A 20,093-nucleotide genomic window follows, 5' to 3' on the forward strand; every position below is an offset into this window, starting at 1 on the left:
TTTCATGGGCTCCATTCCATTCTGATTCCCCCCGGACCATTGGCAAAACTAGATCTTCAAAGCCTTGTGAAAGAGTGTCGTGGGGGCAATTTTATCTCTGCAGAGATAATATTCCACGGGGAGGGAGCCACCATGAGAAGATAACAATGATCTATGAAGAAAAAGCTACATATCGGATTGTGTAATATTCCAGATATAAAGGGGTTAAATTAATTTTCTTTTGAAAATTAATGTAAATGCTTCATAAGTTAGATTCTTATGATATATTCCAGATATAAAGGGGTTAAATTAATTTTCTTTTGAAAATTAATGTAAATGCTTCATAAGTTAGATTCTGGGTAAATTGTTAAATGAAGGTTTGGCATTTTATTGTTAACTCCCAAGCAGCTAATATTTGACTTTCTCTAATAAAGATTAATTTTGTTTTCTTTTGAGAAAATAGCTTTGCCTAGACTGTTTTTTTTAATGTCCATGGTGTACAGATGTATTCAGTAGGCACCTCTATAATATAATTATAAATCTGAATTTCTTTGCCACACCAGTAGTACATACAGTTTTTTCCCCAATTTTCTTTGTTTTGGATTCTTTAGCTGCTCTTACTTTTATTTATTTTATTTATGTAAGAATTTATAACTTGCTTCTTTTACAATATTTAGAATGGTTTTCATATCCTCTCTAAGAATCGTTTCTGTCCTATGGGCCATTCTTACAACTTTTATTATCCAAAGAGCATAGCTTAGGAAATGGGAACATATTCTCTTGAATTTCTGCATAGCAAGACCTCTTCTGTGAAGCAGCTGATTCAAGAGTAATTGGTAGCACACTGTGCTTTCCTACTGACCAGGTTTTCCCCTCTGCATGCAGAATTGCTTCTCTGTCTACAGTTGGCCCTTGGCTAAATTATGCTGCATTTCATCATCCTTCAGAACAAATAATGTTTAAAAAACATGACTTTCTAATATGAAGCCTTTTTACTTAGCATTACTTGGTTTTAGACTCACATGGCAAGGTATGCCGATATACTGCAGTATGAACATATAAATAGTACTGCTATATATTTGCTGTTTGCCTGTCTCAAATGCACATTTTCTTCTGTAGTCTCTTCATTATTTTTCTGTGTCTCATTAAAAGATTTTGTGATGTTTGAAATCATGCCTTCTGTTCCTGAGGGGAAAGAGCATAACTATTGAGCAGTAAAATCTTACTTGTGTGCTTCTGCATAGATAGGGATATTTCCTGAGTATAGATATTTCTTGAGCATTGCACACTTACTTGGACATAACTCAGCTTCTTGATCTATATTTTTTAAAATCAAACCAGCTTGACTTTTCCTAGATTAATTATTTTCCTTAATTATTATTAAGTCAGAATATAAACCTGACAAGCAAATACTTTGAAAATATGCATTCCAGCTTACAACTCTTATTAGGAGATATGTAAAACGGTTAGAATAGAAGGGAGAGAATTGACCATTTTATTAGACATTCAATTCTAACAACCCAAGTAGATGTATTACCATTTTGATTCATAATTTTAATAGGCTCTTAATATAATAAGGTCTTTGGGGAGCAGGTATCTTGCACAGCCTTCCTCAGCCATTAATGTGAGTAGTAGATATCTAAAGGAGATGTCATGAATTGGTAACAAATCATTTTCTTTTATATTTTGTTCAGGAGATTGGAGGGTTAAAGGTTATGTAGATCTAATTCACTGTCTACTTTATTACTGTTCTTCCAGAAAAGCAGACACAATTTTTACCTCTAGAGTAATGGTAGCTGACAAAAGACACTATTTCTTAGGGATTGTATCTCAGGTTAATAAAATGATGAAAAAATATGTCAATTTTTGCCTTACTGACATTTCCTATAGACAATAAGCTTCTGAATACACCCAGTGCTTGGTTTCCACAATTTGCCTCAAGCACACACTTTTGTACAAGAGGGTAGAAGAAAGTTGCTCAAATGCTGTACTGTTGGCCCAAAAGTTAGTGAGTCTAGATTTCAGTTTAATGAGCAACAAAACAGATTGAGATTTTTTTTTAATACAGTCTTAAACTGAATGTGTGCAAGATGAAGGACTCCCAGTTAAAACATACTCTATCCCCAACTGCTAAAGTTATTTTTCTGGCTCATAAGGTTATAGAGTAAGACTATTCATGTTCAAAGTGTTGCTGTAGCAACACCCACTTATTTTGTACAAATATTAAACAATTTTGTTCCCATCCTTTTAGCTTTCAGATGACATCAGATCTCCAGTACTTCTCATATCCATCTCCTATTCTTTTTTTTAATAAACCTTTTATATAAATAAGAAAGAATATGAGTAGGCTTCAATTCATTCTTTATCTTGCAGTTTGAATATTTACTTTTTCAAATACTTCCTGTCCAATAAATAATAGCAGTCTTTTTTTTTACATTGCAATGTCTTATTTTTTAAAACAAATTTTGAAAAGCAAGTTCTTTTGTAGTGAAATGTTAATTAAAATGATCGATTTTTAGTCAGACTTTTCATGGTTGAACTGAAAACAAGGTTAAGATGCATTTAAGATGTAGATATAAAGGTTATACAACAGAAACAACTTATTTGTATTTTTATATGTTACGTAAACCTGTATAGTTTATTAATTAAATGCCGATGTATTCTTTTCTTCTTTGTAGAGTTTCTCTCCCTCCCCCGCACCCCATCTATCTTGATGAATTCTGTTCATCTGACTTCTCAAATAAGTCTGTTAAGTATGCTTGGTTGAAAGCCAGCCCATTGCCTAATAGAGTTAAATGCAATGTGGATATGCTCAGAAATCATACTGGATGGATTATGTACATAGATGCCTCTTAATATAGTAATATAGTAAGAACAGCACTTAACTTGTGTATGTAATTTACCCCATGAAGTTCACTTATTCGTAGGTAAAGCACCAAACTAGCAAAACAAAAGTAGCTGGTGACATTGTTAATAATCATTATAGGAATCTACAAGATAGATTCCAGACTCTGGCTGCTGTGATGCTATTGAACTCAGAGTGTATTGAAATGGAAGAGTTTACACAGCAGGATTCTAGTGTCTTCTAAACATTATTCACAATGTGCAAATATAAATGCCTCCCACTGGATTTCGACAAACATCAGTTTGCCTACAGGGGGAATAGGTCGACATACGATGCCATAGCTACTGCCTTACATTCTGTAGCAAGCCATCTGGAGAAACCGGGAAGTTTTGTCAGGATGCTTTTCATAGACTATAGCTCGGCTTTCAACACTATTTTGCCGAACATCCTTATTGAAAAGCTGACTGACTTCAATTTCCCCCCCTTCCATCTATAATTGGATTAAAGACTTTCTGAGGGACCGACTACTAACAGTGAAGGTTGGGTCTGTTTCATCTACCCCCCTGAAGCTTTGCATGGGCTCGACTCAGGGCTGCGTGCTTAGCCCTTATCTGTACTCACTGTACACATACGATTCTGTATCGTCCAACCCATCCACCACAATCATTAAGTTCGCAGATGATACCACTGTAGTGGGTCTTATTACAGGTGGAGATGAAACAGTGTACAGGGGGGAGGTACAAAAACTATCCTTATGGTGTTTAGAGAACAACTTGCACCTGAACATCGGCAAGACAAAGGAGATGGTGCTAGACTTTCGGAGGAAAAGAGAGGAACATGCCCCACTTTACATTGGGAGGCAGCTGTGTGGAAAAAGTCTCCTCCTTTAAATTCCTGGGAGTCTACCTCTGAAGATCTTAATACAACCCAGGTGGCCAGAAAGGCCCAACAGAGATTCCACTTCCTCAGGGTCTTGTGGAAAAACAGGGTAGAACAATGACTAATGACCTTCTTTTACCAGTCTACTATAGAGAGCATCCTCTTGCACTGTATTGTGATTTGGTATGTTGGTCTGACAGCCGCAGATAGCAAGATATTACAGAGGGTGGTGAGCACAGCACAAAACATCGTGGGCTGTCCCCTGACACCACTGGATGACATCTCCAGGGCTCGCTGCCTTGGAAGAGTAAGGAAAATTCTCAGGGACGACTCACACCCTGGTCGGTACCTCTTTACTCTCCTACCATCAGAGAGGAGATAAAGAAGTATAGCCAGCCATACCAACAGGCTGAAGAATAGCTTCTATCCATGGGCTGTCAGGTTCCTGAACGGGAAATAACTATGTATGATTGACTTGCGAGGCCGGTGTGTTGTGCAGTTAGCTCACATGGTGTAACAAAATATTGGGTTTGTTGTGACTGTGAGTTGGGTGGGCACAAAGGGAGGCTCAGCCAATCTCACTGTACACGTTTTACTTTGATAATAATAATAAAAGGTTTAAAAGGTAAATAACTCTTAAACTCAAGTTTCATGCTTGCAGTGAAGGACAGCCTACCATCTTTGTTGCTACCCAGCAGTTTAGTTTCCAAATCAAATGCACAACTGTTTTAAAGCTGAAAATAGTATAGAATTAACTGTGTCTTGTCATGTTTGTTTTTTCTCTCTCTTTTTGCAACCTCCAAGACAAGAATAAATAATGTAAGAATGTTCCATTGGTGACGGTAAATCAAAATCCAGAACAGTGCATTGTTCAATGAACAAATTCAGGAAAATATTTTTTTTAAAAAAGGACGATCACTTTAATTTATAGGTAAAGGTAGTCAAGAAGCTAGAGGTGATATTGCTTTTCAATTTTATCTTCATATTGGTGGGATTTTCTTTCTGGTCATATGCTTTAGGGCAGGCTAGATGCATCATGATGAAACAGCGCCCTCCCCATTGCCGGCAATGGGGAAAAAGTCACGATATGTCACGCAACATCACGTGATGTCACGAGTTTGACATGCCTGCTGTAGGGCTAGCTAAAATACTTCTTTCTGCATTGTCCATATTTTTTAACAAAATTGTATTTCTCATCACAAGGAAATAAAGACAGAGTTTCATTGAAGTTCATCTTATAAAAGCATCTCAAAGATTTACTGTATTTAAAAATCTGCTTTTTAAGGGTGGCATAATGGATGGTTTTAACAGAACTTTTTTTCCCCAGAATTGTAGAACTAGCAACCTAGTCATTAAAGCATGGATGAAAACTTATATCTCCACTCCATATTGCTGAATTATAATTCCCAGCAGCCTAAATAATAATAATAATAATAATAATAATAATAATAATAATAATAATAATAATAATAATAAAAATAAACCTTTATAGTCAAAGTACAACATGTGTACATTGAGATTAGCTGAGCCTTCCCCTGTGCTCTCTCCCCCCAACACACAGTGACAACAAACCCTCCATCCCACCACACTATGTGAACCAACTACACCACACACCGGCCTCCCAAGTCAATTCTGCATAAGATTATGTCCCATTTAAAAGCCTAACAGCCCACGGATAAAAGCTATTTTTCAGCCTGTTGGTACGGCTGGCTTTATTCCTATATCTCCTACCGGATGGTAGGAGAGTAAAGAGATACCGTCCAGGGTGTGAGTCATCCCTGAGAATCTTCCTCACTCTTCCAAGGCAACGAGCCCTGGCGATGTCATCCAGTGGTGTCAGGGAACAGCCCACAATGTCTTGTGCTGTGCTCACTACCCTCTGTAATACTTTCCTATCCGCGGCTGTCAGACCAGCATACCAAACCACAATACCATAGAGAGGACGCTCTCTCTATAGTAGACCGGTAAAAGAGGGTCATTAGCTTTGTTCTACCCTGTTCTTCCGCAAGATCAGTATACATATAAGACATAGTGAGAGCTGTGGTTCAGTATTATTCAGAGGTTCCCCATCCTCAAATTAAAGTAATTTCACTTATTTTAATATATTTTCCTCTTTCCTAAATAGATGCTACTTTCTTTCCTATATTTTTAAGACATTAGTCACTGTGTGTAGTAAAACACATGTAAAAAATCTAGTATAGGAAGGAGCCTATTCTATTATTACTTCAAAAAATTACAAATGATAACATACGTATGAAACAAAAAATTGTTCATTTGTAAACCACTTTTGTATCCTAAAATAGGCTTAACATTAGTGATATTTGATAAGGCCAACTTACATGCTAAACAGTGCTATCATAAATATACATAAAGTCTGTTTAGATTCTATTTTTACACAATATTTTTATACAATTTTAAGAAATCAGATTTGATAATCCTTAACTGTCTCTAGTGGTCTCTGTATGGGATCACAGGACTAGTAACAAACATTTTCATTTAAATTGTCTAATTTTATAGTGGTGTATATATTTTTAGTTATACAGACTTTCTCAAGAAAGGATATTAAGATTTCAACCCATATTCTGGCTATTTGAGGCTGATTTCTCAATGTAATTGGGATTCTCTGTTGCTCTCTTTATATAGGTATAAAGTATAATTGTGCATTTTTTTAAAAAAAAAATCTCAATTGCTGTTTTGGAAATATCACAAAAATCTAGTAAAGAAGCATAAACCGTATTCCCTGTAAGATCAGTTTAATAGTTTTAAATTCTGCTTTTCAAAGCACAACAACCTGTTGGTGATAATCACAGTTTATTGACAAGAATAGTCAACTTATTGTCATAGTTTTGAAGGTCATAAAAAGAAAGGCATACATGTACATTGTTTAGAATTTATCTTAGTTGAAATATAATCTTCCCCCTTTTCTCCCCCAGTTACCCTAGTTACTTGACATTTTTACAACATAGCAAACACACAAATTTGCTGTAGTTCAGCAGATCCCAACTAAAGAGTTGAGATTCCCATCTGCCACTATTGATTTCCTCATTCAAGCTCTGTGTCCTTTAAGTTAGCAAGATTTAGACATTTATGATGGACAACTTAGTTGACTTGACTTGTGCAATAGAGAATTGGTTGGGGGAGACAGGTATGTCAATTTCTCCAAGTAAAAGGGTAGGGAATGGGAAAGCGGTAGGACGCTGGCACAACAATACACAAATGTTGATGAGTAATATATTGAGGGGTCTTTTGATAAACTACCCTGTTCAGAACCTTTTATTTAATTTCTATAGCTGTCCAATCAACCAAGTGAATCAGTAAAAACATCTGTAAATAAATACAAAAGACAAAGTGTTGACTATGACCTTTAAAGCTCTATAGAGTTTAGATCCAGGCAATTTTTGAGAATCCTTTTCCTCTTTCTTCATTGAGATCATCTAAAGAGGTTCTCTTGGGACGCCAGCAGCTTGACTTGGGTTGACTAGGAGTGATTGCCCTAGGTCTATGGAATATGTTGGTTCATGACCTGGAAAAGTAGTGGGGAGTTGGGGTATTTCTGGTTGACTTTTAAAATATATTAGAAATGCATTTTTAAAAAATAGACTATAAATGTTGATTATTTTATTTTATTTTTATTTTTTTATTCTTTACATACATATGTTAATTTTCCAAACAACATGCCAACTGAGTTCGTAATCCATTAATACATATACAAATTTCACTCTTTGGTTCTCTTTTTCAACAATTTATAAAATAAATTCCAGCTTTCATAATATTCTGTTTCTTCTTTGTCTTTTAGTCTCATAGTTAGTCTGTCCATCTCTGCGCATTCCAGTATCTTCTTTATTAGCTCTTCTTCTGATGGTACTTGTTCATTTTTCCAGCATTGTGCATAGCTTATTCTTGCTGCAGTTATGATATATAGAACCAAGTATATATTTTGTTTATTAGTCTTTTCTGGTAATATACCTAATAAAAATAATTCGGGATTAAACGCTACATGTTCTCCTGATATATTTTCTAGCCAAGCATGTATTTTTCTCCAATAAGCTTTTTCCTTTATCACATGTCCACCAAATATGATAATATGTACCTATATTATGTTTACATTTCCAACATTTGCCTGATACATTTTTAAACATTTTTGCTAATCTGGCTGGAGGTAAGTGCCATCTATAAAACATTTTGTACAGATTTTCTTTGTATGCAGTTGACATTGTCAATTTGTAACTTCTCTCCCATAATTTTTGCAATTCTTCTAACTCTATATTATAACCAAAGTTCTCCGCCCATCTTGTCATTGTCCCTTTAATTTGTTCACTTTCCATCTCTAAAGTTAACAAAAACTTATACAAATTTTTAATTAGTTTCTCATCAGCAGTTAATAATATCAAACACATTTTGTTCTTTATAAAATCCATACATTTTCATGTCTTTTTCATATCTATTTTGTATTTGTAAACGTACCCACCATGACATGTTGATACCCTGATGTTCCAATTCTTGCTTCGATTTTAATGTCCCATCAATATTTAAGATATCTTTATATGTCCACGTTTTTTCAAAATCTAACAAGTGTACATGTGAAAAAGCTTCGATTGTTGATAGCCACCTTGGAATTTTTACATACATTTTCATTTTGATTTTTTCCCATACAGTTATCAAAGCATTTCTAATACAGTGGTTTTGAAAATATCTATGAATTTTGTTTTTCTCATGCCATAGAAACGTGTGCCATCCCAACTGTAAATCATGTCCCTCCAAGCATAACAACCTTAAATTCCTAAGCATTATCCATTCTTTTACCCATGTCAGTACAGATGCTTGATAATACAAAGTCCACTCAGGTAAACCAAAACCCCCATTTTCTTTAGTATCTTGCACAGTTTTCTTTTTTATTCTAGCTTTTTTTCCCCTGCCTTTGTTGTTGTTGTTAGTTGCGAAGTCGTGTCCGACCCATCGCGACCCCATGGACAACGTTCCTCCAGGCCCTCCTGTCCTCCACCATCCTCTGGAGTCCATCTAAGCTCATGCCTACCGCTTCAGTGACTCCATCCAGCCACCTCATTCTCTGTCGTCCCCTTCTTCTATTGCCCTCAATCTTTCCCAGCATTAGACTCCCTGCCTTATAAACTTCAAAACTAGGGAGTCCAACTCTTTAAAAAAAACTTGGGTTGACTAGGAGTGATTGCCCTAGGTCTATGGAATATGTTGGCTCATGATCTGGAAAAGTAGTGGGGAGTTGGGGTATTTCTGGTTGACTTTTAAAATATATTAGAAATGCATTTTTAAAAATAGACTATAAATGTTGATTATTTTAACTTTGATTTCAATATCTTTGGTTTTAAATCTCTTCTATGTTTTTTATTGTAAGCAACTGAGAACTTTGGTAGCTTAAATAAATAAATTCAATGGAAAGTTTAAAATATATGGTTTTATTTTGTTTTATGCTGACTTAAACTATCCTTTTATTTTTGTCTGTATGAAGATTCTTGATTTGAAGATCTGTTATGACTGGTGAATTTGCAACTCAGTAACTTCTCCCAGAGGCCAAGTAGTTGGTTCATGCATCAAACGTATTAATACAAGAAAGGAGGAATGACTGGGGGAAGATAACTGGAAAAACAGGCAGTTTTATCCTCTCCTATTTTATTCACAGGAGATAGTGACACCCTTCTACTAAAAAAGGGAAAAATCATGCTTTGGATCTGAACTTAAATGAGAGTTAATTAAAATTTGAAATGCAAAACTGTTCTCAGAAAAGTAGACTCCCTCAAGTTGAGCCTGACTTCTGGTGACTGCTTGCAACATCCATATAAAGTGGGTGCAGGAATATGACAAATTAGAAACATAATAGTAAACATAATTAGCTTTTTTAATAGCTTGTAGAAAATAACATTATTAAGTTCATTCTATGAGCCTTCCAAAAGAGATTATTCTAATTAAACCACTCAGGTGCTCTTGAAACTAGGTGATGTTCTGTTTGATCCACATAAAAAGAATGTCTTTAAATCTATTAAAATCAGGGTTTTGGAATGTGGTTTAGCATTGTGAACTTGAACAGTTTGCAAACTAAAGTGCTATTTTCATTTTTCTTGAAAGCTGAGCAGTAATTATTCTCTAAATGTGTATTACAATATTTTTAATTCCTTCCCAAGAAATGAAATTTAATATTTTAGGTGCTTATGTGTAATCCTATTTTTTTATTTTGCTGATTCTCTGTTTTGAATTCTTTGTATATACAAATCCAAAGGATTTTTTTTAAAAAAACTGGTTGATATAATGTGAATTGCAGAGTGTGCTCATTATCAGTGTGGTCTGTGGATGGGGTCCTCACCAGGTCAATGAATCCAGTTGAATGAATAATACATATAATCATTAAATCAGCTCTGCTTTTATCTGTATCCAATTCAGAAACCAACTGAAATTGTTTGCTTGGAAGACAGACCAAGTATGTGGCTTACATTTACCTATAAAAGAAAGATGAGCTCATCTTAATTCCTTGAAATAGAGGGATGGGATTATATTAGAGACATAAAAAGTTGCTATACTAATAACCAACTGCTTTCAAAGGGAGTTGAAAACATGTTAGTCTTTTTTGATAACCTTATGTATCATATGTATCAAGCATGTGAAGAAAAAAAATGTTCATGTTTGTGTTTTGGAAGCATAAGCATTCACCTCCATTTTCCTTCCAGGCAGTAGGTTTTGCACTGCTTTTCCTGTTGACCTGGTATTTTCACCTTTTCATATATTTTCTCTGCAATTGGATTAGTTTGATTGTTTAAAGACAATTGTAAATTAGAACTCTAGGTTGAAATGTAAGTGCCTGCAAGAAGCCATTAAAATCCAGTTAATGCAATAATAGCCTCATTTTGCAAATAAAGTCAAAGTTAGTAGCCTGCAAAACATTTTAATAGCATACTGACTGCACACTATAAATTGAAAACACATTTTGAGAAAAATAGACTAATTGTGTATATTATAGAAAGCAATTGCTCTTCCACTCATTTGTTCTGGAATTGTAAAGAAGAATCTATAGGAAAAAAGTTTAGATGTTTTCTTTGCGCACTTGAAATTTAAAGTGTATAAATTTAACAAAAAAATAATGTAACACATTGGTGTCCTTTAATAAGGATGCCACATTCCCCAGATCTAGACATCCTAAATTGTATAGTATATGAAATATTTTTCAATTAAACAAATATATTCTTTGCTTAATTCAAAAGGCAGTTAGTTGTAGCATTAATGTTAAAAATGAAAGAGAATACAGTCACACAGAGACACATAATAGACAGGAGTAGTCATTAGTGAGTTATTGGATTCTTAGTCTGAAATGAAAACTGCCTGAGTAAAAGAAATGGAAAAGTTTCAAAGAGATCATACTGCAATAAATTCACTTTCTTAATAAATTTAAATGCCAAGGACTAGAGTTTATTTATTAAAAAAGTTTGTTTCAAACTCATTTTATTGACCATGTTCTGCAGCAAAGAGATTTGACACCAGATTTTGACTTTTCTGCACCATGGTTGATCTAGAACACTGCAGCAGAAATTCTGGAATACAATTACTTGTTCTGCCTTCAAAACAATTTTTTTCTGAAAGAGTTCTGATCTTCTAAAAAGGACATAATTAGTAACCTAAAGAGTTACTCTTTGAGGGAGATGGGCAGTAATCCCAGTTTTGTTAGTCATTTCTTTTTGCTACAGAATCTTAAATAATGAATAAGCAATTTCTACTATTAAAAGTTATGATGAGGCAAGTGTTTTGCCTGACTTTTGTAGATCTTTACTCATTCAGTGAAATGGAAAGGACAGCCTTGTTCAGTCATCTCTGTATTTATTGTTCAATGTGTAAATGTCACTTTTATCACAAAGAATGCCAAGTATCTGATAAAGCAAATTTTTGCAGGACATTTAAAAGGGGGGGGGGGGAAATGTGCTCATGAGCCAAAGCTCTTCTGCTTTGCATTTTTGTTGATTGTTTATATTTAAATTAGCCCTCTACCTCTGTGCCCTCTAGACAGCCAGATATTCAAAGCATAAAGTGAAGCCTACTTTTGTATGAAGGGTTCAATTATCTCAGGCCAAGAGATCTTTTAACCCAATGGTTCTCAATCTGTGATCCGCGGACTCCTGGAGGTCCACAAAGGCTTGAAGAAATGTTACAATTTAAATCTTTATAAGTTAAGCAAATATAAGTACAAACTCAGTGGTAATCTGGTGGCATCTTTTCTGACTAACAGATTTTTTTAACAAAGTAAGTCTTTGTGAGCTCTGGCTCACTTTTTCAGAGACATAGAGTAGCCTAAACTGATGAAGCAAGCTGCAGCTCGTGAAAATATATATGCCTTTTGATAGAATTTGTTACTTTTGAAAAGTATTTCTAGTTTCTTGTTTTTGTGTGTGTGTATGTCAACATTGAGCAACACACCTTTCCTCCTTCAATAGTTAAAAACTGAATTCTTTATCTTAAAATAATATCTGGGAGGTTTCTCTATTTTAAAGGGCTGATATGAAGTTAGGGTTGGGATTCTCTGGTGCTGCCAATTAATTTAATTGGCAGAGTCACTCTAGAGCAGGGGTGTGAAACTGCCGGCCTGCGGGCCGGAGCGTCACGGAGAAACTGCGCCCATCCCATTGCCGGCAAAGGGGAAAAGTTCTGATATGTCGCACGACGTCATGTGACGTCGCGAGTTTGACATGTCTGCTCTAGAGGAAGAGAGGGCAATATTTAGCAACTGCATCAGTTTGGATAAGAGTCAGATGGTAGGAGGTAATTGCCTGAGGCATTAACCACGTCTTGTAATATTTTATATTCTGTGTAATCAGCATTTATTCCAGAGCCCAATGACAAAACATAGCTCATTACAATTTCTTAACTTAACACAACTATTCTGAACCTGACATTTTCAACATACTATGATGGCAAACTATAGGAATCCTAGCCAGTGTGACAGCACACTAGAATCCCAACACATTTTTAAAGGGACACTGAAGAAGATTGACATTAACATTAACTTTTCTAGAGGTGTTCAGTATATACCTTCTACATTTAAGGATTTCAAGGCAAAAGTATGATTGAGTAGAATAGAGCTGGAAGGGACTTTGGATTGAGTTGCTGTACACTTATCCAGTATGTGCCCTAAAGGAATTGGGCCTTTGGGGTATTGTTGATTCCTCAGAACTTTATTTGCACATTTTCTCTATGCGTTTGGAGTCTGAGTTTGAGGCGTGAACTTAGATCAATTTATCTAATATTTTGGCTTAGGTGATGTGAGTGCATCAAGAACTTCTATATGGGCTGGTTAAACCCACCAACCTGCATGTTGAGTAGATATTCAAATAAGTTCACTGAACATTTATGCCCTTGCGGATTGTACAAAGAAACAGAGAGACATATTATTTTGCTCAATTTATATTACAGAGATATCCACTGTGTTCTAATCTTTGTTTTTAATCTAGTAAATACCAGGCAGGTCTCACAAATTCTGTGTATGTTTTTTCTTCTATCAGATGAGTTTTTAGCACTTTCTGGTAAAGTGATTTTCATTGCTTCTCATGGATCAATTAATCCAAACAACTTGATAGTTACTTTGTGCTGTACGTTAGTTGATATTTGGTGAATAGCTTCCTGATTTTAAGTTGTGCTCTCTTTATTCTTTTTTTTATCCTTGTTTTGTTTTATCACTTATGCTGGCTGAAGCCTGTTATAAAATAAAATCATGTTGTTGCCTGGCATAATTTGTGGGACTCTATAAATTTGTACCTGCTCAATATTTATTACATTTACTTTACAACAGATGAATTTATTTAAGTAAACAGGTTAGCATTTTAAAATAGTAAAGGTTTCTCTGTATATACTTTAAATTTGGCATGTAATGAATTCATACATTCACTCAGTTCAAGCTGGCTGTCATGTAATTTAAAAAATTATGTATCCTAGAAAATTAAAAGAAGTGCCACAATATGATTGTTTTTAAGTGTGGTTTGCAGGGACAACAAAGCCTTATGTATTTTTTGTGATAATAGATATTGGTTGCTGCTGTAAATGAATAGCTTTTCAGGTAGCGTAAACTATATCAGATATGTTTCCAGAACTGTAGTTGTAGACTTCCTACAGAAATCTTTTAATATAATTTATTTTACAGTATACAAATCCTTAAATGTTTCACAACAAGGAAAATTGGTTGTTTTAATAATTGATACTTCAAAAAAGCCAAACTAAAAACTATGAGGTGAAAGCTTTAGTGACTTTTTAATTAAAATTATACTGTTGATAGAAATAATTTCAACAAAACAATATAATTGGCAACAGTGCGAAGTACATAAACCTGGTATATGAATTATAATGCACCCCACTGTTTTTTGAAATGGACTTCTGAGGAAGTCTATAAGAAAACTGTTAGGGTGCAAATGCTATGATTTCTTTACATCATCTTCTGGAATTGGCACAGAAATAATGGATATTTTAACTCAGACTATCCAAATAAAGTAACAGTCAGTGGTACCGAAACGGAGAGATTCAGGAGAACAATTTTCAAAAAACAAATTGTATACATAAATTCCTGGCAAATTGGAGGTGGAATGAATAGTAATGTTGGAATGAAACAGTTTGGCTGCATTAGCTCTTCATTCTGAGGTAGTATAGCACACAGAAGGATAGAAAAGGAATTGTTTCTAATCTACTGATTCCTAAATATTTCTCCAAAGACCTTGCAGTATGATGGCCTCAGTTCTAATTAATATCCAATATCCCTTCCTAATTGTAGCATTCATATTACCTGCTGATAAGTAAAGTGACTGTATTATTCCATGAAGTTTTTAGTTGTATTTTTCTGTATTTTTCAATGCTCATCTTGGGATTATGATCCTGTCATTTTAACACACTGCTTCATATGAACATTTTTAAAAGAAATGTATTTATATTGAATAAGAAGATTGGCTGCCGCTAGACTGACATTTCCTCTCTTCTGCTACTCTCCCTCTCTTCCTCTCCCTCCCCCCCCTTAATAATATGCAATTATTGGGGATTGGCATCACCAGGAGTTTGATATTTTTTTAAAAGTAGCAAGCATGTATTAAGGGGTTTATGTGTTTTACAACCCAACAAACCAAAATAAGCCATGGATGGATGGACATAGACAGACAGATATAAGTGCCAGTTTGATATAATTGTTAAGGCATCTGTCTAGAAACCAGAACGTGACTTCTGGTGCCTTTCTTGGTGTGAAACCAGCTGTGTGACCATGAATCAGTCAGTCACTCTCAGCACTAGCAAATAGACAATGGCGAACCCCTTCTGAAAAACTTTGCCAAGAAAACTGTAGGGACCCAGGAGTCAACACTGACTCAAAGGAAATGTGTGTCTCTCTGTGTGTAATATGTAAGTATGTGTGTAATATTAATAGATCACTTGAAATAGAAATATTCCAAAAAACATTCTCAAATTCCTTCCCAATACGTTCTTACTTCCAATACGTTTCCAAAGAAAAATGTCTTTAGAAGTGCACAAGCTTGCCATGAGGAGTTGTACAAGGCAATTTGTGCTGTTGGAGTTGGCTTAGTTGTACTTAAAGCTCCTAATTTGAAGTGCCATATATTTTAAGTGCTATATCTCACCAGTTGGTTTATTTTTCTTACAGGCAAACCAAATTTTATGAAAACTCCTGAAGATCAGATTGGGATTTCTGGTGGTGTGGCCTCCTTTGTATGCCAAGCAACAGGAGAGCCAAAGCCACGCATCACTTGGATGAAGAAAGGAAAAAAGGTCAGCTCCCAGCGATTTGAGGTATGTAGAGAATGAACATTTGCTTGTAATTTTAGAAGAATACTCATATATTGAATGGAATTAAGTAGGATCAGATCTGAGGAGTGGAAGAGTATTATATGTCTCATATGTACGTTCTTGAATTAGACCAGACATGTCAAACACAAGGCCCGGGGGCCGGATCCGGCCCGCGAAGTGGTTTCATGTGGCCCGCAAAGCCTTCCTGGAAACAGTGAGGGAACGGCCCTCGCTGCCTTGGCCCTGGCCCAGAGACCCTCAGATCTGTCCCACTCCTGCCCAGGCCTCCATAGGCACCCTTGATGCGAACGATGTAGAGCTGGCCATGCCCACCCAGTAGGCCATACGCACTCTAGCCACGCCCACCCAGTAGGCCACGCCCACCCAGGCCATACCCACCCGGCCCCCTGAGGGCAACCACAAAGCTGATGCGGCCCTCAATGAAATTGAGTTTGACACCCCTGAATTAGACTATTCTACATTATACATTGCATAGTTAATTGTGGGATTTGCTGTGTTAAGATATGCAAATCTAAAGATGAAAATGGCTCAGAAGCACTACGCTTCTGGATATTAACTGTTGGAGAAGGAGAGGAGAATGCTAGTACAGTTATATCCTGCTTGTCAAGTTCTCAATTAACAAGACTTAATTATTCTTATTGGGGGAAGCAAATTTCATCCCATTTTGGTTTAACTTCCTTGTATAATCACTGTATCATTTCAGGGATGTGATCATTTTGCTTATGAATTGAAATTAGGTTAATGTAAAGTCATTTAATTCCTATGTCTACTGATATGGACCCTTTGGGTGGAATTCAGTATCAAGAGAGTAAAAAACAACTTGATTTTTTGCATTGTTTTCCATGGTTTTTTCTTGTTCTCTCAGATAGTTCTAAAGAAATCCCAGCACTACAGAGTAGAATGTATGGAGCAGCTGATGATTGCAAGGGACTGATGCTATTGACCCCACCCAATTTCATTTACAGAAACACTTCCTTCAGCAAATTAAAATAAAATATTCCACTTGTTTCTATTAAGGATCAATTTATAGATGGTTTCAGAATAAAACAAAAACTTGTTCTATAGCATACATTCAGTGTTTATGCTCCCTCTTCTTTACTCACCCCTCTTCCAATGTATCCATTGCTGTCCTAATTTGAACAGTGGTTTGTTACAGCAGCCAAATTTTCAGTGTCATAATTCACTCACAGAAGATAAGATTAAAAATTTTAATTATATTCCAAGTTCAGTAGTATGGCAAACTTCATTCCAATTATCTTTGGAGGATCTTAAATACAACTGGAAACCTATGACCACGTTCCATTTTAAATCTTTAATACTAATAAATATTGAGTTGAACATCAGTTGCAACCACCTCTTCCTATCTGCCTGTCTTCCTGCCTGCCACATTTGGAATGTTATCTATACCTAACATACTAATTTTGTTTTTTATTTGACTTGGATGATACCAAATATATCCATACATCTGCAGACACTATATGTCAGACATGTCAAACACAAGGCCCGGGGGCCGGATCCGGCCCACAAAGTGGTTTCATGTGGCCCGCGAAGCCATCCTGGAAACAGTGAGGGAACGGCCCCCACTGCCTTGGCCCTGGCCCAGAGACCCTCCTTCTGCCAGAGACCCTCAGATCTGTCCCACTCCTGCCCAGGCCCCCATAGGCACCCTTGATGCGAACGATGTAGAGCTGGCCACGCCCACCCAGTAGGCCATACGCACTCTAGCCACGCCCACCCAGTAGGCCACGCCCACCCAGTAGGCCATGCCCACCCTGGCCATACCCACCCGGCCCCCTGAGGGCAACCGCAATGCTGATGCGGCCCTCAATGAAATTGAGTTTGACACCCCTGCTATATGTGATAAGAATAGGATCGTTTACTATCTGAAGCCATAACCATGTGTCTTGGTGGAGCAGTGGGCTAATGCCTCCTTAAGTAACACCAGCTGCCTGCAATTAGTGCAGGTTCGAGTCCCACCAGGCTCAAGGTTGACTCAGCCTTCCATCCTTCCGAGGTAGGTAAAATGAGGACCCAGATTGTTGGGGGCAATAAGCTGACTTTGTAATAATGCCGCTTGGGGGTGTGTGTGAAAGCCCTAATAAGCAGGCATATACATAGAATGAAGGCTATTGCTAAGCACATTGATTTGTGCTTAGAGTGTAAGCCGCCCTGAGTCTTCGGAGAAGGGAGGGATATAAATGGGATTAAAATAAATAAATAAATAAATAAAATAAATGTCTGTTGATGTAAGTTTTAATCACTTTGACAGTGAAGGAGTCGTGCATAGAGGAATGCATGACTTCCCTAATGCTTCGTAATTTCACAATTACAGCTGAATATTTTAAAATATTAACAGGTGCAGAGGTAGGGGTCTTCTATGGATAAATTCTAGTTATGAATTGGTAATAACTTCTCTCTCTTGAAAAAGGTTATTGAATTTGATGATGGATCTGGATCAGTTCTGCGGATTCAACCATTACGTGTCCTTCGGGATGAAGCAATTTATGAGTGCATGGCTACCAGCAGTGTTGGCGAGATAAACACTAGTGCCAAACTTACAGTATTAGAAGGTAGGTAAAACTTGCTTAATTCCTGTGTTGCATTTAAATACTACATGTGATAGCAAAGGTGGGTAGTTTACTGCTTGGTAGCAACTTTGCTTAATATTTTGGTGAGAACAGATTTTAAGACTGTAAAATTGGCTGTGTCATATATGTGTGTGAAACCAGCAATTCCTATTTATCTTTCCTTTGGTTTTAATGGCTTTTCTTCAGTGTATAATTATTGTTCAGCTTGTTTTACATTTGTAAATGCACAGTATAATACAGAATCAGGTAGATATCTGTCCACATTTCTTTTTTATTTCTTCTGGTAGGGAGACAGTAATATGGATCAGATACAATCTGACCAAGAATATTACACTATCTTATATGGGAACCTTTGGTGTCCTTTTCCTCTGAAGTATATATCAGAAACAAAAGATGCCAATTGGAAAACGAAAGAAGAAAAAGAGAGGAGTGGAGTGACAGGCTTTTGGCTGTAACTGAGGGGTATCAATGGTTGTGTGAATGTATTAATTGTCACTGTTTTATGCAAATAAATATATTTTCAAGAACTTGAAAGAGTAAACTTTGAGCTTTAACTAGGGCTGCATGTCCAGTTCATGTATGTTATTTGGGTCCTTCAAGAGCAAATCCATGAACATTTACTCTTTAATGGGGGATTTTGGTAGATCCTATATGATTATTTCCCAAATGACTAAGTTCATGACCGAGGAATTTTTTATATGAATATAATGATAGCACAGGATATTTTGATTCCTGAGACTTCCTTGTCACTAGAACCTTTAGAATTTTAAGCAATTGTGTGGACATTAGAAACTGAGATTGAAGTTCAAGAAAATGATATTTCAAGTCTATTTTATTCATGAAGAACAATTAGCTTGGGACAACTTAAAGGATGTGAAAAACTTGACCATCCTATCCAGTGCTATTAGGTTTATTGATGTTTTAAAATCCTTTCTGATTTTGGATGCTGGTGGCAACCCTGCACAAATGGCTTCAAGAGTCCTCAGGTTGTTCTTGTTTCTCTAAGGAATAATGGAATGCAGAAATTCGCTGTTATGTATTTTTTAAAATAATTGTCAAGAAAGTCTTGTGTCTTTTATCTTAAGTATATGCTACAAAAGTATTAACAGAGATCCTGTAAGACTTTAGATGAAAGCAGAACTTCACAAAAAATTCAGTCAGTCAAAATTTATTTAGTTTCACTGGTGTCATTTCAGATGGCTAATACAGGAATTGATTTATACTTCTGCTCTGAATTTTGACATTTGTTTTTATTTGGTAACATTCTCAATTTGATACATCATAAAGAGGCAAACTGGAGCCAAGAATCCACACATAAGTGAATTTGTTGCAGATGCTTCCCTGGCCTATCTTTTTGTCTGCATTTCTGTCTCTCTGGCTCCAGATTCTCTTGATAAACAGAATTACATACATATAATGTAATTGAAAATTATTATTTTTTGGTTGATAAGAGAAGAGGTAGATATGCAAACCTTTCTTGGGCAGCTGACAAGTTGAATAATGTATGAATCATATTGAGCATTTCGGTCTTTTTCAATTATGACTTGCAACAGTGAAATACTCTTGCATGCCCAGCAGAAGAAAGGTTTCAGCAACGCAAACAGGAAAAGAATAGAATCAATAATCTCTCTCTCTCTCTCTCTCTCTCTCTCTCTCTCTCTCTCTCTCTCTCTCTCTCTCTCTCTCTCTCTCACACACACACACACACACACACACACACACTCTGCTTTAGGGACAGATAGTGGGCATGATGTCACAAAGTAATAAATAGGTGATTGAGTTGTAAGACTGGGAATTACAGTTTGCATTACAGAGCATTTTAAATAGCGGTGTTATACGCAATGTAGAGAGGGAAGAATGTTGCAGTATTTCCTGTACTACATCAAAATGAATGACTCGCATTATCTTCCTTTTTAGCAGCTCTTCTGGGCATGATAGAGGCAAGATCAGATAGGCAGCCACTTTTGCATACTGTAATCCAGACATGTCAAACACAA

General features: G+C 36.1%; 1 protein-coding gene across 1 annotated transcript in view; it reads left to right on the plus strand.

The window, feature by feature from the left end:
- Nucleotides 1–20,093, plus strand: part of PTPRF (protein tyrosine phosphatase receptor type F) — a gene marked incomplete at its 3' end in the record, with an annotated part of 545,489 nt that overhangs the window by 272,543 nt on the left and 252,853 nt on the right. Inside the window, exons 4-5 of the mRNA XM_083360223.1 lie at nt 15,345–15,490; nt 17,937–18,078. Of these exons, the coding sequence (XP_083216349.1) occupies nt 15,345–15,490; nt 17,937–18,078 (288 nt within the window). The remainder of the gene's footprint in view (nt 1–15,344; nt 15,491–17,936; nt 18,079–20,093) is intronic.

This window comes from Vipera ursinii (assembly GCF_947247035.1).
Source record: "Vipera ursinii genome assembly, chromosome: 3".
In the NCBI taxonomy this organism is placed as follows: Eukaryota; Metazoa; Chordata; class Lepidosauria; order Squamata; family Viperidae; genus Vipera; species Vipera ursinii.